The sequence below is a fragment of the Taudactylus pleione genome, unplaced genomic scaffold (genome assembly GCF_031769625.1).
Source record: "Taudactylus pleione unplaced genomic scaffold, aTauple2 ptg003137l, whole genome shotgun sequence".
Classification (NCBI taxonomy): Eukaryota; Metazoa; Chordata; class Amphibia; order Anura; family Myobatrachidae; genus Taudactylus; species Taudactylus pleione.
In genome coordinates, this window is record NW_028287496.1 from 2,058,587 (window position 1) to 2,075,969 (window position 17,383).

At 43.9% G+C, this 17,383-nt stretch overlaps 1 protein-coding gene across 1 annotated transcript in view; it reads left to right on the plus strand.

Moving 5' to 3' along the window:
- Nucleotides 1-10,740: 10,740 nt before the first annotated feature.
- BAG3 (BAG cochaperone 3) overlaps nucleotides 10,741-17,383 on the plus strand; it is a 43,006-nt gene continuing 36,363 nt past the window's right edge. Inside the window, exon 1 of the mRNA XM_088466442.1 lies at nucleotides 10,741-11,078. Within this exon, the coding sequence (XP_088322568.1) occupies nucleotides 10,908-11,078 (171 nt within the window). The 5' untranslated portion in view covers nucleotides 10,741-10,907. The remainder of the gene's footprint in view (nucleotides 11,079-17,383) is intronic.

A 17,383-nucleotide genomic window follows, 5' to 3' on the forward strand; every position in this document is an offset into this window, starting at 1 on the left:
CCACTCCCTTGTCCTGCTCTGTTTGGTACTGTTATTAAGTGATTTCTTGTGTACTTTGTAAGGCGCTGCGGAACCCTTGTGGCACCATGTAAAGGGTAATAATAATAATAATTGTAGGAGCTTCTTAAGCTGGGTATACAACTGACAGATATATCTACAGATGATGGTTGTTCATAAACACTGAAAAACCATCATCTGCGGTCTCGCTGGCCGGGGGTCACATCGCACCGCCTCCCCGCCGGCATCTGCAGCAAGTGTACGCAGTAGCGCATGCAGGGAGGGTTTCTGAGTACACAGAAACCCCCTGACAGCCTTTGGAGCAGCCCTGCCCCTCACGGCAAAATGCAGCAATTTGTGGACTAATTGGGAGGCGGTGCTAATATGACACGATTCTATTAACATTGCGTCATTTGTCTCTGCCCACTCCCAACTGACCCGCTAATCGCTCCATTTTGCCGTGAGAGGGCGGGGCTTAAGGACATGGTGCCAGTCTGCCAGGTCCTGACCCCGCAGCTGCCGCAAGGTAAGTTGTGTGTAATGTATGTGACATATGTATGTGTGTGTATAAGTGCAGGACAATGTACAGCCATGGGCAAATGTTATGAGAATGACACAAGTATTGGTTTTCACAAAGTTTGCAGCTTCAGTATTTTTGACCTTTTTATCAGATGTTACTATGGTATAATGAGGTAACATTACAGCATTACATAAGTGTCAGATGTTACTATGGTATACTGAGGTAACATTACAGCTTTACATAAGTGGTAGATGTTACTATGGTATACTGAGGTAACATTACAGCATTACATAAGTGTCAGATGTTACTATGGTATACTGAGGTAACATTACAGCATTACATAAGTGTCAGATGTTACTATGGTATACTGAGGTAACATTACATAAGTGTCAGATGTTACTATGGTATACTGAGGTAACATTACAGCATTACATAAGTGTCAGATGTTACTATGGTATACTGAGGTAACATTACAGCATTAGATAAGTGTCAGATGTTACTATGGTATACTGCGGTAACATTACAGCATTACATAAGTGTCAGATGTTACTATGGTATACTGAGGTAACATTACAGCATTACATAAGTGTCAGATGTTACTATGGTATACTGAGGTAACATTACATAAGTGTCAGATGTTACTATGGTATACTGAGGTAACATTACAGCATTACATAAGTGTCAGATGTTACTATGGTATACTGAGGTAGCATTACATAAGTGTCAGATGTTACTATGGTATACTGAGGTAACATTACATAAGTGTCAGATGTTACTATGGTATACTGAGGTAACATTACAGCATTACATAAGTGTCAGATGTTACTATGGTATACTGAGGTAACATTACATACGTGTCAGATGTTACTATGGTATACTGAGGTAACATTACAGCGTTACATAAGTGTCAGATGTTACTATGGTATACTGAGGTAACATTACAGCATTACATAAGTGTCAGATGTTACTATGGTATACTGAGGTAACATTACAGCATTACATAAGTGTCAGATGTTACTATGGTATACTAATGTAACATTACAGCATTTCATAAGTGTCAGATGTTACTATGGTATACTGAGGTTACATTATTGCATTACATAAGTGTCAGATGTTACTATGGTATACTGAGGTAACATTACAGCATTACATAAATGTCAGATGTTACTATGGTATACTGAGGTAACATGACAGCATTACATAAGTGTCAGATGTTAGTATTGTATACTAATGTAACATTACAGTATTTCATAAGTGTCAGATGTTACTATGGTATACTGAGGTAACATTACAGCATTACATAAGTGTCAGATGTTATTATGGTATACTTAGGTAACATTACAGCATTTCATAAGTGTCAGATGTTACTATGGTATACTGAGGTAACATTACAGCATTACATAAATGTCAGATGTTACTATGGTATACTGAGGTAACATTACAGCATTACATAAGTGTCAGATGTTAGTATTGTATACTAATGTAACATTACAGCATTTCATAAGTGTCAGATGTTACTATGGTATACTGAGGTAACATTACAGCATTACATAAGTGTCAGATGTTATTATGGTATACTTAGGTAACATTACAGCATTACATAAGTGTCAGATGTTACTATGGTATACTGAGGTAACATTATAGCATTACATAAGTGTCAGATGTTACTATGGTATACTGAGGTAGCATTACATAAGTGTCAGATGTTACTATGGTATACTGAGGTAACATTATAGCCAATCCTGATTACATGCAGGTTATTGCATTCTGCTGAATAGTAAAGTCTGCTGTTTTCACATACTTGTATTATAACCTAGCAGTACCTTTTTGGCATATGTGAGTTCATAGATTACAATCTTAAGATTTCCCCGTTTTCCTTTTTCATGTGAATGTAACGAAATTATATGACATTTATTTTCATATGAGCATTTTTCTGCTGCTAATTATGTGTTTCTAGGTAGATACTTTCAACTTGTAACTGGGCATCTCTCAATAAAGTCGCTACACGCTGAGAGAATGAGATGTAATATGTTATTGATAAACTGATAACCTTATCTCCCCAATTTTGAGGATTAACTACCCATCACCCAACCCCATTTGATTCTCTATCACTATATATTCAATAGAGCTAATCATCCTAGGTGATTATACTTTGATATCGATACTGGTAAACCAAGCTCTTTTCCTATCTTTCCTCGCCTACAGCCTAGTAACTTCCCCCTTCCTTATTGTCCAATACTAATATAGTAAGAGAATAAAGGGGTAGAAATGAATGCCTGTTCAAGGGGTTAAATACTGTCTTTTTTTTCTCTGGGGCTACTGTGAAACACGGGTCTCTCACTCCCCAGATTCTGCTTTTCGCAAGATGGGAAGCAGCAGAACTCGTTGATGGATCAGGTTTCTTATACCTCATATTTCTATTTTTCTGTACTATATGGTATCTATATTATTATGCATGGACTCATATAATCCAATATTGACCATTGGTACACTGCAACTATACATTCTTTCACCTCCCGCCTGCAGCCCAGTAATTTTCCCCCTCCTTTTTGTCCAATGCTATTATAGTATGACAAAGGAGGAGATTTAATGAATGCCTGCTACAGGGACGTGTTCTTGCTTTATCTTCGAGGGGTTACTGTGACATGCGGGTCTCTCACTTCCCATTCTCTGCGATAGCATGATGGCAAGCAGCAGAACTCTGTAATGAATCAGGACTCTTAACATCCCTCACTATATCTTCTTTCTGTACTATACGGTTACTTTCTATAATTGATTGGTCCATTTACAGGACCTATTTGTTCTGTTATTTCAACTAGAGAAATTTGATCGTATTTTCAGTTTGTGATATTTACATTGATGTTTCTCATTCTATATATGCTTATATATTTACCCCTGACAAGCCTATGACCTGAGTGTATTTTTATATTTTGTTTGTGATATACCAATACTGGTTAGTATTGGGTATAATTGTTTTGTATTTATGCTGTATTGTCTTTAGTATATTTCGCCTTTATGGGATTATTCTCATTCTCAGCACTTTGCACCTTTTCCTTATTATTTTCTATGTCTGTATGTTATGTTAGTCTGTTTTAGCTTGAATTTATTAAAAGTTATATTTTAGTAACCATTACACACCTACTAGCTATTAAGAGTGCGCCGTTATAGAGTCTTGGATTTGGTCCTAGGACCTCTTCCCTTTTCCCTTTGTTCCACATTGACCTACTCTGCACAGCACCACCACAAATCCATCGATATATTTGGATCCATAGGAATATTGTGGATATAGCCCCGTCTCCATCTTCTATATAGAAGAATATATTTTTTTATATTTTTCTTAAATTATATGGTGATTTACTTGCTTGTGCGGTGGGCTTCCTTCCCCTTTCCCCATTCTTGTCCTCCAATTTGACTTATGTAATGCTGTAATGTTACCTCAGTATACCATAGTAACATCTGACACTTATGTAATGCTGTAATGTTACATCAGTATACCATAGTAACATCTGACACTTATGTATGCTGTAATGTTACCTCAGTATACCATAGTAACATCTGACACTTATGTAATGCTGTAATGTTACCTCAGTATACCATAGTAACATCTGACACTTATGTAATGCTACCTCAGTATACCATAGTAACATCTGACACTTATGTAATGCTGTAATGTTACCTCAGTATACCATAGTAACATCTGACACTTATGTAATGCTACCTCAGTATACCATAGTAACATCTGACACTTATGTAATGCTGTAATGTTACCTCAGTATACCATAGTAACATCTGACACTTATGTAATGCTGTAATGTTACCTCAGTATACCATAGTAACATCTGACACTTATGTATGCTGTAATGTTACATCAGTATACCATAGTAACATCTGACACTTATGAAATGCTGTAATGTTACCTCAGTATACCATAGTAACATCTGACACGTATGTAATGCTGTAATGTTACCTCAGTATACCATAGTAACATCTGACACTTATGTAATGCTACCTCAGTATACCATAGTAACATCTGACACTTATGTAATGCTATAATGTTACCTCAGTATACCATAGTAACATCTGACACTTATGTAATGCTGTAATGTTACCTCAGTATACCATAGTAACATCTGACACTTATGTATGCTGTAATGTTACATCAGTATACCATAGTAACATCTGACACTTATGAAATGCTGTAATGTTACCTCAGTATACCATAGTAACATCTGACACGTATGTAATGCTGTAATGTTACCTCAGTATACCATAGTAACATCTGACACTTATGTAATGCTACCTCAGTATACCATAGTAACATCTGACACTTATGTAATGCTATAATGTTACCTCAGTATACCATAGTAACATCTGACACTTATGAAATGCTGTAATGTTACCTCAGTATACCATAGTAACATCTGACACTTATGTAATGCTGTAATGTTACCTCAGTATACCATAGTAACATCTGACACTTATGTAATGCTGCAATGTTACCTCAGTATACCATAGTAACATCTGACACTTATGTAATGCTGTAATGTTACCTCAGTATACCATAGTAACATCTGACACTTATGTATGCTGTAATGTTACATCAGTATACCATAGTAACATCTGACACTTATGAAATGCTGTAATGTTACCTCAGTATACCATAGTAACATCTGACACGTATGTAATGCTGTAATGTTACCTCAGTATACCATAGTAACATCTGACACTTATGTAATGCTACCTCAGTATACCATAGCAACATCTGACACTTATGTAATGCTATAATGTTACCTCAGTATACCATAGTAACATCTGACACTTATGAAATGCTGTAATGTTACCTCAGTATACCATAGTAACATCTGACACTTATGTAATGCTGTAATGTTACCTCAGTATACCATAGTAACATCTGACACTTATGTAATGCTGCAATGTTACCTCAGTATACCATAGTAACATCTGACACTTATGTAATGCTGCAATGTTACCTCAGTATACCATAGTAACATCTGACACTTATGTAATGCTGTAATGTTACCTCAGTATACCATAGTAACATCTGACACTTACGTAATGCTGTGATGTTACCTTAGTATACCATAGTAAAATCTGACAAAAAGGTCTAAAAGCACTGAAGCAGCAAACTTTGTGAAAACCACTACTTGTGTCATTCTCAAAACGTCATGGCTGTATACGTATATGTGTGTGTATATGTATGTATGTGTATATTTATGTATATTTATGTGTGTGTATATGCATTATGATAACTTGGGGTAATTAGCTCGGTAGATTGGTGCAGTGTTTAGGTACTTAATGAGGGTCCATACACAGCTTCCCAAGTAAATAAACTCAATGGTGCTTTACTTCCAGCATGGAAATCATGAAACAGAGATGGAAAATAACAAACAACCTAGCCCTCTTAGGGCACGAGCTCACTTCTTAAACCCTCTCTATCAAGGTGCGCCTAGTCTGCCAGTAATTTTCTGCCTGCTTCTCTGGTGGTCTATTGTCGGCTCCAGCCTGGCTTGGCTTGGCTACCACAGCTATACAAACAGTCAGTCTTGGTGGCCTTCCCTGTATCCTCCAGGTATAGGCCCTGGCTGCCTCTGCCTGCAGCCCAGCTGCTTCAATGTCACAGTCTGAGAGATTTATGGTCCCCCCCCTGCTTCCTGCAAGGTCCAAACACAGACCTCCTGGCCCCCAATGGCTTGCTTAGCTTCACTGGGCTCTCTGGCTGCCACAGTCCCACATAGACTGTCTCCAACAGCAGCCTGACTGGTCTGCCTTCTCATCAGCCCACAGGTGTTTCACAACTGAGTATTTGTACCCTGTGTGGGAGAATCTCTCCAACCCCACACAGAATCTTCTGCTCACCAACGCCATCTCTGCTGATACTGTCACAGTATGTGTATGTATATGTGTGTATATATCTGTGCGTACAGCATATGAATGTGTGTATATGTGTATGTGTGTGTATATGTATGTCTATGCATATATGAATGTGTGTGTATATATGTATTTGTATATGTGTGTACTATATATATGTATGTGTGTGTGTATGTATGTGTGTATATTATAAGAGAAAGGGGGGCAGGGTGTTTAAGGGGCTACACCTCAAAAGCTATAGGAGGTACCAAGTTTAATTTGGTAGGGGCGGATAGAACTGTCACTGGGTGCTGCATGCCAAATATCAGGGCAAAAACATAAAAAATGAGGACATTGGAGTAATCTAAAGCTCCAACTGTCACTTTTTTATGCTATAGTCTATGGGGGATATTTGGGAAGGCATAACTCAGGGTAGGGGTGGAATTTAGACTTGGGGTTTGTTTTATTAGGTAGCTATTGTGCCAGGGTAAGTGATTTTGTGGTTCATGTAAATTAGAAAGTTGCAGTTTTTAAACTTACCTCAAGAATGCGCCATTGTAGAGAAAGGACTTTTCAACTTGTTGCGCAGCCGCGGAAGGAGCCTCCAGCAGGTGTAATAACTGTGGCTTCACTTGGGTGCACCAAGATGGCCATCGTTTGCGAGCTTTAGCGGTGGTGGGCTCGGGGGAAAGAAGCTGGCGTTAGCTGCAGTGGGAACCGGCGGAAAGGCGCGGGGGGGTAGCGGGCGTCAGCTGTGGCCAGAACCCGGGGGCAGTAGCGGGCTTTAGCGGCGGCAGTGTGGCCTGTGGTAGTGCAGGCATTAGGACGCAGGGGAGGTAGCAGCACACAAAATGCAGGCTTGGATCTGGTAGATCCATGATACCTGCTTCTGTGTTTAATTACAAAAAAAAATGGAGTGGCCCCGCCCCCCAGAAAACAACCAGCATCGGGCTTTGGAGCCCCAGTACTGGTTGTGCTAAATACAGGGGACAAATGACGTAGGGGTCCCCCATATTAAGCACAACCAGCACCGGGCTTTTCAGAACCTGTCCTGCTTGCCAAAATACGGGGGACAAATGATGTAGGGGTCCCCGTATTTAGCACAACCAGCACAGGGCTCTGAGATGGTCCTGGTTCTGGAAATACAGGGGGAAATAATGCATAGGGTCCCCCTGTATTTACCAGAACCAGCACCGGACTCCTCCTAGTAGGGGGGTGATGCCACAGCCAGGGGCGCCCTTTCACCATGCCCCCCAGCCGCATCATCACCCCTGACCGCTAGTTAGCCCAGGCCGGGGATTCCTGGGGAGTTAGGGACCCCCCCAATAAAGGGGCACCCTCCTCAGGGCACCCCAGGACCACGCTGATAGCCCGGGGCTATCCCCAGCACCCCTGGACTGTTGGGTGCCGGGTTGATTATGTAAAGTGTGGTGCATATGAAAATATAAATATTGGCTTTTGCTGTGGAACTACAGTTCCCAGCAAGCCTCCCCTGCATGCTGGTACTTGGAGAACCACAAGTATCAGCATGCGGGGCATTACGGGCTTGCTGGCACCTATAGTACCCCTGCAAAATAAATTATTAAAATAAAACAAACAGACACCGTTTTTTAAAGTATTTTATTATGCTGCACCTTCACCTTACGGTTTCACATGTTCCATTAAGGCTGCTTAGACATGATCTGAAAATTCACAAAACCTATTGATTTTCAGCCACTCAAACTACAAAAAGCAATGAAATTACGATCATTAAGTCTGACGCCATAATGGACGTGTTCCTTGCACAATACAGATATGGTATGCCATCACACCCTGTGGTTAACTGCAGATTCAGCACTCTCACAGAATGAGATTGCTGTTACTCACAAAATGGTGGAGCTGCTAAATCACAGAATTGTGTGCTCATTGGAATACACACATGAAGTCTATGCAACTGAGGTCAAAGCAGAAAATAGAGCTGTGCAGATGGGATAAAAGTGGTGCGGGTGGGGGGAGGAGACAGAGTTGCACAGTTGGGGGGGACAGAGTGGTGCACATGGAGGAAGAAAGAGTGCCACAGAGGAAAGGAAGACAGCGGTGTGGCTTAGGGGAAGGCAGTGCTGCAGAAGGAAACAGAGTGCCACAGAGGAAAGGAAGACAGCGGCGTGGCTCAGGAGAAGGCAGTGGTGTAGAAGGAAACAGAGTGCCACAGAGGAAAGGAAGACAGCGGCGTGGCTCAGGAGAAGGCAGTGGTGTAGAAGGAAACAGTGCCACAGAGGAAAGGAAGACAGCGGCGTGGCTCAGGAGAAGGCAGTGGTGTAGAAGGAAACAGAGTGCCACAGAGGAAAGGAAGACAGCGGCGTGGCTCAGGAGAAGGCAGTGGTGTAGAAGGAAACAGTGCCACAGAGGAAAGGAAGACAGCGGCGTGGCTTAGGGGAAGGCAGTAGTGTAGAAGGAAACAGAGTGCCACAGAAGAAAGGAAGACAGCGGCGTGGCTCAGGAGAAGGCAGTGATGTAGAAGGAAACAGAGTGCCACAGAGGAAAGGAAGACAGCGGTGTGGCTTAGGGGAAGGCAGTGGTGCAGAAGGAAACAGAGTGGTACGGATGCAGGGCGGTGCAGATGGAGAAAGACAGATTGGTGCGGATGAGAGAACACAGACTATCATAGTTTGGAGACCACACAGCAGTAGGGATTGGGGAAGACCGCTTGGTGTGGATGGGGAGGAAGACAGAGTGGAGCGGGTGCTGGGGGGAGACAGAGTTGCACGGTCGGGGGACCAGAGTAGTGCAGATGGAGGAAGACAGAGTGCCACAGATGAGAGACAGACAGCAGCGTGGCTGTGGAGAAGGCACGGATACAGGGCGGTGCGGCTGGGGAAAACTGGTGTGGATGAGAGAACACAGACTATCACAGTTGGGAGACCACACAGCAGTAGGGATTGGGGAATATATAGCAGCATGGAGGCATATAGGGGCAGAAAGTGTACATGTATAGACAGAGTATGATAGTTTTAGCAATTAGGAAGCTGAATGTGTATAATGAATGAGATAAATGTATGCAGTGAGAAGGATGTTGGAAGCCAGTGGGATTGTTGTGGTGATCAAATGGGAAGATTGTGGGCACTGAGTGGGATGTGGGAGCCACATAACTGCTCAGACCTCAGTTGCATAGACTGCATGTGTATATTGCAATGAGCACACCGTTCTGTGATTTAGCAGCTCCACCATTTTATGAGTGACAACAATCTCGTTCTGTGAGTGCTGAATCTGCAGTTAACCACAGGGTGTGATGGCATACCATATCTGTATTGCGCAAGGAACACGTCCATTAAGGTGTCAGCCTTAATGATCGTAATTTCATTGCTTTTTGTAGTTTGAGTGGCAGAAAATCAATAGGTTTTGTGAATTTTCAGATCATGTCTAAGCAGCCTTAATGGGACATGTGAAATCGTAAGGTTTTTTGTCTATGGAATATGTATGTGTGTATATGCATGTGTATGTATATATGTATGTGTGTATATGCATATGTGTATATGCATGTATGTGTGTCTAATTGTATATATGTATGTATGTGTGTGGGTATATGCATGTGTGTATATGTATGTATGTATGTGTGGGTACATGTATGTGTGTGTATATATGTATGTATATAATGTGTGTGTATGGTACGGGCGGTCGTACACACAGCACGATGAGAAGATGCCATTGGCTGTGCAGTATAGCCGACGCGATGTCTGTGAACGACGTCATTCACACTGGCCGACGTGCATACGATATATCGGACGATCAATTGAAGGGCCGATATGTCGGCCAGTGTGTACCCAGCATTGCTCTCTTATTTGGGACTATGGGTTATAGAATGGGGTTAGTAGAATGAGAGCAAGCTTCAGCTTACATGGGAGTCCCGATTTCTCACACCCAGCCTGTAATAAAGCTCCGGCAGAGTCATTAATTAGAAGTCACCGGGATGAGTCAGAGGAGCTGCTGCAGCCAAGTCCCAGAAGTTTCCAGCAGTTACCTCTATCTCTGCCACCTACACCCCCGCCAGAGTCCCGACACCTCCCCCTACTCCCATATAGGGCTGAGCCTCCCCCCCGCCAGAGTCCCGACACCTCCCCCTACTCCCATATAGGGCTGAGCCTCCCCCCCGCCAGAGTCCCGACACCTCCCCCTACTCCCATATAGGGCTGAGCCTCCCCCCGCCAGAGTCCCGACACCTCCCCCTACTCCCATATAGGGCTGAGCCTCCCCCAGCCAGAGTCCCGACACCTCCCCCTACTCCCATATAGGGCTGAGCCTCCCCCAGCCAGAGTCCCGACACCTCCCCCTACTCCCATATAGGGCTGAGTCTCCCCCCAGCCAGAGTCCCGACACCTCCCCCTACTCCCATATAGGGCTGAGCCTCCCCCCAGCCAGAGTCCCGACACCTCCCCTATAGGGCAGAGACACCCCCCTTATACCCATACTGGGCGTCTGGTGCTGCCCCCTCCCTGGCGTCACCCCGGGCGGTAGATAAGGTGCCGGAGAGGGCAGCGGGCTCACTATGGCTCATCACCCCGTCCCCAGGAGCAGCATGAAGACCACCGTCTCCGGCACCAGCGACCCCCTACCCCCCGGCTGGGAGATCAAGCTGGACCCCCAAACCGGGTGGCCCTTCTTCGTCAACCACAATGACAGGACCACCACCTGGAGTGACCCTCGGGCGCAGGACAAGGTGAGCCCGGCACACCCGGATCCCTGCCCGGGCAGCCTGTATATGGGGATTGGAGCTGACACATTACACAGGGATATATATATATATAATATAGGGGGGATTGGAGCTGTCACAGGTCAGATATATATAATAGGGGGGATTGGAGCTGTCACAGGTCAGTTATATATTATAGGGGGTGTTGGAGCTGTCACAGTTCATATATAGAATATATACAGTATATATAATATAGGGGGGATTGGAGCTGACACATTACACAGGGATATATTATATATAATATAGGGGGGATTGGAGCTGTCACAGGTCAGATATATAATATATATAATAGGGGGGATTGGAGCTGTCACAGGTCAGATATAGACTATATATAATAGGGGATGTTGGAGCTGTCACAGGTCAGATATATAATATATATAATAGGGGGGATTGGAGCTGTCACAGGTCAGATATAGACTATATATAATAGGGGGGATTGGAGCTGTCACAGGTCAGATATAGAATATATATAATATAGGGGGATTAGAGCTGTCACAGGTCAGCTATAGAATATATATAATATAGGAGGGATTGGAGCTGTCACAGGTCAGTTATATATTATAGGGGGTGTTGGAGCTGTCACAGTTCATATATAGAATATATACAGTATATATAATATAGGGGGGATTGGAGCTGACACATTACACAGGGATATATTATATATAATATAGGGGGGATTGGAGCTGTCACAGGTCAGATATATATAATAGGGGGGATTGGAGCTGTCACAGGTCAGATATATAATATATATAATAGGGGGGATTGGAGCTGTCACAGGTCAGATATAGACTATATATAATAGGGGATGTTGGAGCTGTCACAGGTCAGATATAGAATATATATAATATAGGGGGATTGGAGCTGTCACAGGTCAGATATATAATATATATAATAGGGGGGATTGGAGCTGTCACAGGTCAGATATAGACTATATATAATAGGGGATGTTGGAGCTGTCACAGGTCAGATATAGAATATATATAATATAGGGGGATTGGAGCTGTCACAGGTCAGATATATAATATATATAATAGGGGGGATTGGAGCTGTCACAGGTCAGATATAGACTATATATAATAGGGGATGTTGGAGCTGTCACAGGTCAGATATATAATATATATAATAGGGGGGATTGGAGCTGTCACAGGTCAGATATAGACTATATATAATAGGGGGGATTGGAGCTGTCACAGGTCAGATATAGAATATATATAATATAGGGGGATTAGAGCTGTCACAGGTCAGCTATAGAATATATATAATATAGGAGGGATTGGAGCTGTCACAGGTCAGATATATAATATAGGGGGTGTTGGAGCTGTCACAGGTCAGATATAGACTATATATAATATAGGGGGGATTGGAGCTGTCACAGGTCAGCTATAGAATATATATAATATAGGAGGGATTGGAGCTGTCACAGGTCAGATATATAATATATATAATAGGGGGGATTGGAGCTGTCACAGGTCAGATATATAATATATATAATAGGGGGTGTTGGAGCTGTCACAGGTCAGATATAGACTATATATAATATAGGAGGGATTGGAGCTGTCACAGGTCAGCTATAGAATATATATAATATAGGGGGGATTGGAGCTGTCACAGGTCAGCTATAGAATATATATAATATAGGGGGGATTGGAGCTGTCACAGGTCAGATATATAATATAGGGGTTGTTGGAGCTGTCACAGGTCAGATATAGACTATATATAATGGGGGGGATTGGAGCTGTCACAGGTCAGATATAGAATATATATAATATAGGGGGTGTTGCAGCTGTCACAGGTCAGGAATACAATATACATAATATAGGAGGGACTGGAGCTATTACTGGTTATATATATATAATATGTGTGTGTGTTTTGGAGCTGTCACAGGTCAGGTGTAGAATATATATACAATATAATAATATAGGAGGGGCTGGCGCTGTCACAGGTCAGATATATAGGTGTTGGCGCTGTCACAGGTCAGATATATAGGTGTTGGCGCTGTCACATGTCAGATATATAGGTGTTGGCGCTGTCACATGTCGGATATGTAGGTGTTGGCGCTGTCACAGGTCAGATATATAGGGGCTGGAGCTGTCACAGGTCGGATATATAGGTGTTGGTGCTGTCACAGGTCAGATATATAGGTGTTGGCGCTGTCACAGGTCGGATATATAGGTGTTGGCGCTGTCACAGGTCGGATATATAGGTGTTGGCGCTGTCACAGGTCAGAGAGAACTGGCGCTATAATACGTTAATAAGTATCAATCCAAGCAATGGTCCATCCAGTAGGTGGCGCTCTGCTACTAGTGCCTATAGGTGATGTGCATTATACATCATATTCAGCATGGCTTCTCCCACTGACAGAGGGAAATGCGCTGTAGAGCGCCTGTGATAATGGCGATGCATTTCTGGCTCGCAGCACAGTACATGAGTAAGTGTTGGGCTTTATCTGGGTAATGTTTGGGGGGAGGGGTGCAGTGTTGTCACTGCAGCAGTATTATATAATAATCCATACAGTCACACACGACATATATACAGAAGCTGCAGCCTCCTCCTGGGTCACGTCCTAATCGTTCTGCCTGTCACAAATTAGGGGATGAGATATCTGAGATGTGATTAATCTCTGAGATGTTCCTGACGCAGCCAGTGTCCGTCTATTTATAACCCTCCTGATTTGTGGAATATTCCGCCTATATCCCAGACATAAAGCAGGGCCACGTTGCTCTCCCAGCATGCACTGCGGGAGCTGTATACATTGGGCGGCACACCCTGCTGCAGGACTTACGCCAAGTCAAATCAATAAGAAGTTTCCTATCTCTGTCTATAAACAAATCCTGAGATAAACGCCGGGACAGGCCAGAGGAGCGGGATTTCGTGACGCACGTGTGGGAAGTTCTTCCTTTTGTGACCTTTAAGGGGGAAAATCTGCGAGCTGTTTACAGGGCCCTGCAGCTGTCACTTAGCCGTCAGCCCTTCAGCTGTTGTGTGTGTCGGGGTTAGCAGGGATCTGCGATGCTCTGTCATCTTCCCCCAGGCTCTGACACACACACAGGCAGTGAAGGGGTCAATATTTCCATGTGATAAAAGTACACGTGTGTATTGTAACGCCCTTTCCGTGTAACACTAAATGAGCTTAAAGGGGTGCTGGTAACACCATTAACCGAATCATACAACCAGTCGCTAGTGTCAGGAGAGATTGCAGAGGACTGGGAAAGAGCAAACGTCCCACTGCACCAAAGTGGAAGCAAGGAAGAGGCCGTAACTAGCGACCAGTGACTACAGGCCAGTAACTAGCGACCAGTGACTACAGGCCGTAACTAGCGACCAGTGACTACAGGCCGTAACTAGCGACCAGTGACTACAGGCCGTAACTAGCGACCAGTGACTACAGGCCGTAACTAGCGACCAGTGACTACAGGCCGTAACTAGCGACCAGTGACTACAGGCCAGTAACTAGCGACCAGTGACTACAGGCCAGTGACTAGTGACTAGCGACCAGTGACTACAGGCCGTAACTAACGACCAGTGACTACAGGCCAGTAACTAGCGACCAGTGACTACAGGCCGTAACTAGCGACCAGTGACTACAAGCCAGTAACTAGCGACCAGTGACTAAAGGCCAGTAACTAGCGACCAGTGACTACAGGCCAGTAACTAGCGACCAGTGACTACAGGCCAGTAACTAGCGACCAGTGACTACAGGCCGTAACTAGCGACCAGTGACTACAGGCCGTAACTAGCGACCAGTGACTACAGGCCGTAACTAGCGACCAGTGACTACAGGCCAGTAACTAGCGACCAGTGACTACAGGCCAGTAACTAGCGACCAGTGACTACAGGCCAGTAACTAGCGACCAGTGACTACAGGCCAGTAACTAGCGACCAGTGACTACAGGCCAGTAACTAGCGACCAGTGACTACAGGCCAGTAACTAGCGACCAGTGACTACAGGCCAGTAACTAGCGACCAGTGACTACAGGCCAGTGACTAGCGACCAGTGACTACAGGCCAGTGACTAGCGACCAGTGACTACAGGCCAGTAACTAGCGACCAGTGACTACAGGCCAGTGACTAGTGACTAGCGACCAGTGACTACAGGCCAGTGACTAGCGACCAGTGACTACAGGCCAGTAACTAGCGACCAGTGACTACAGGCCAGTAACTAGCGACCAGTGACTACAGGCCAGTAACTAGCGACCAGTGACTACAGGCCAGTAACTAGCGACCAGTGACTACAGGCCAGTAACTAGCGACCAGTGACTACAGGCCAGTAACTAGCGACCAGTGACTACAGGCCAGTAACTAGCGACCAGTGACTACAGGCCAGTGACTAGCGACCAGTGACTAGCGACCAGTGACTAGCGACCAGTGACTAGCGACCAGTGACTACAGGCCAGTGACTAGCGACCAGTGACTACAGGCCAGTGACTAGCGACCAGTGACTACAGGCCGTAACTAGCGACCAGTGACTACAGGCCGTAACTAGCGACCAGTGACTACAGGCCGTAACTAGCGACCAGTGACTACAGGCCAGTGACTACAGGCCAGTGACTACAGGCCAGTGACTAGCGGCCAGTGACTAGCGGCCAGTGACTAGCGGCCAGTGACTAGCGGCCAGTGACTAGCGACCAGTGACTAGCGACCAGTGACTACAGGCCAGTAACTACAGGCCAGTAACTAGCGACGAGTGACTACAGGCCAGTAACTAGCGACGAGTGACTACAGGCCAGTAACTAGCGACGAGTGACTACAGGCCAGTAACTAGCGACGAGTGACTACAGGCCAGTAACTAGCGACGAGTGACTACAGGCCAGTAACTAGCGACGAGTGACTACAGGCCAGTAACTAGCGACCAGTGACTACAGGCCAGTAACTAGCGACCAGTGACCTGACATCAGTAGTTGGGAAAGTGATGGAAACACTCTTATAAGAAAGAGTCGTAGATTATCTAAAATCCAGCAATTTGCAGGACCCCAAACAGCATGGATTTACTGGGGGGAGATCATGTCAGACAAATCTTATTGACTTTTTTGACTGGGTGACTAAGGAAATAGATAAAGGGGGGGCCATAGATACAGCTTATCTAGACCTTAGTAAGGCTTTTGACACTGTTCCACATCGCAGACTGTTAAATAAACAGGAAAACATGAGATTAGATACAAACATAGGTGAATAGATAAGATCATGGCTGCAGGATAGGAAACAGAGTTGTAGTAATCGGAGAGCAGTCTCAGGAGGGAAATGTTACCAGTGGAGAACCTCAGGGATCTGTGCTGGGACCAGTGCTTTTTAATATCTTTATTTGTGACATTGCAAACGGTATTGAAGGGAAACTATGTCTTTCTGCAGATGACACAAAGGTATGCATCAGGGTAGACACACCAGGAGGGGTAAAACAAATGATTGATGATCTGGGTAGACTAGAAGAATGGTCAAGAATGTGGCAACTCCAGTTTAATGCCAAAAAAAGCAAAATCATGCACTTGGGTCTCAAACATCCAAAGGCTAAATATAGTATTAATGGCACTATACTGGTAACTACTGAGGAGGAAAGGGATCTAGGAGTCACTATTTCAGGTGACATAAAGGCTAAATATAGTATTAATGGCACTATACTGGTAACTACTGAGGAGGAAAGGGATCTAGGAGTCACTATTTCAGGTGACATAAAGGATAAATATAGCATTAATGGCACTATACTGGTAACTACTGAGGAGGAAAGGGATCTAGGAGTCACTATCTCAGGTGACATAAAGGATAAATATAGTATTAATGTCACTATACTGGTAACTACTGAGGAGGAAAGGGATCTAGGAGTCACTATTTCAGGTCACTTAAAGGCTAAATATAGTATTAATGGCACTATACTGGTAACTACTGAGGAGGAAAGGGATCTAGGAGTCACTATCTCAGGTGACAAAGGCTAAATATAGTATTAATAGCACTATACTGGTAACTACTGAGGAGGAAAGGGATCTAGGAGTCACTATTTCAGGTGACATAAAGGCTAAATATAGTATTAATGGCACTATACTGGTAACTACTGAGGAGGAAAGGGATCTAGGAGTCACTATTTCAGGTGACTTATAGGCAAGCTAACATTGTAACAAAGCAATGAGGAAGGCCAGTCAGATGCTTGGTACATAGAGAGAGGAATCAGTAGCAGAAAGAAAGAAGTGATAATACCACTGTATAGGTCATTGGTAAGTCCTCATCTCCAATACTGTGTTCAGTTCTGGAGGCCATACGTTATCTCCAGAAGGATATTTATACAT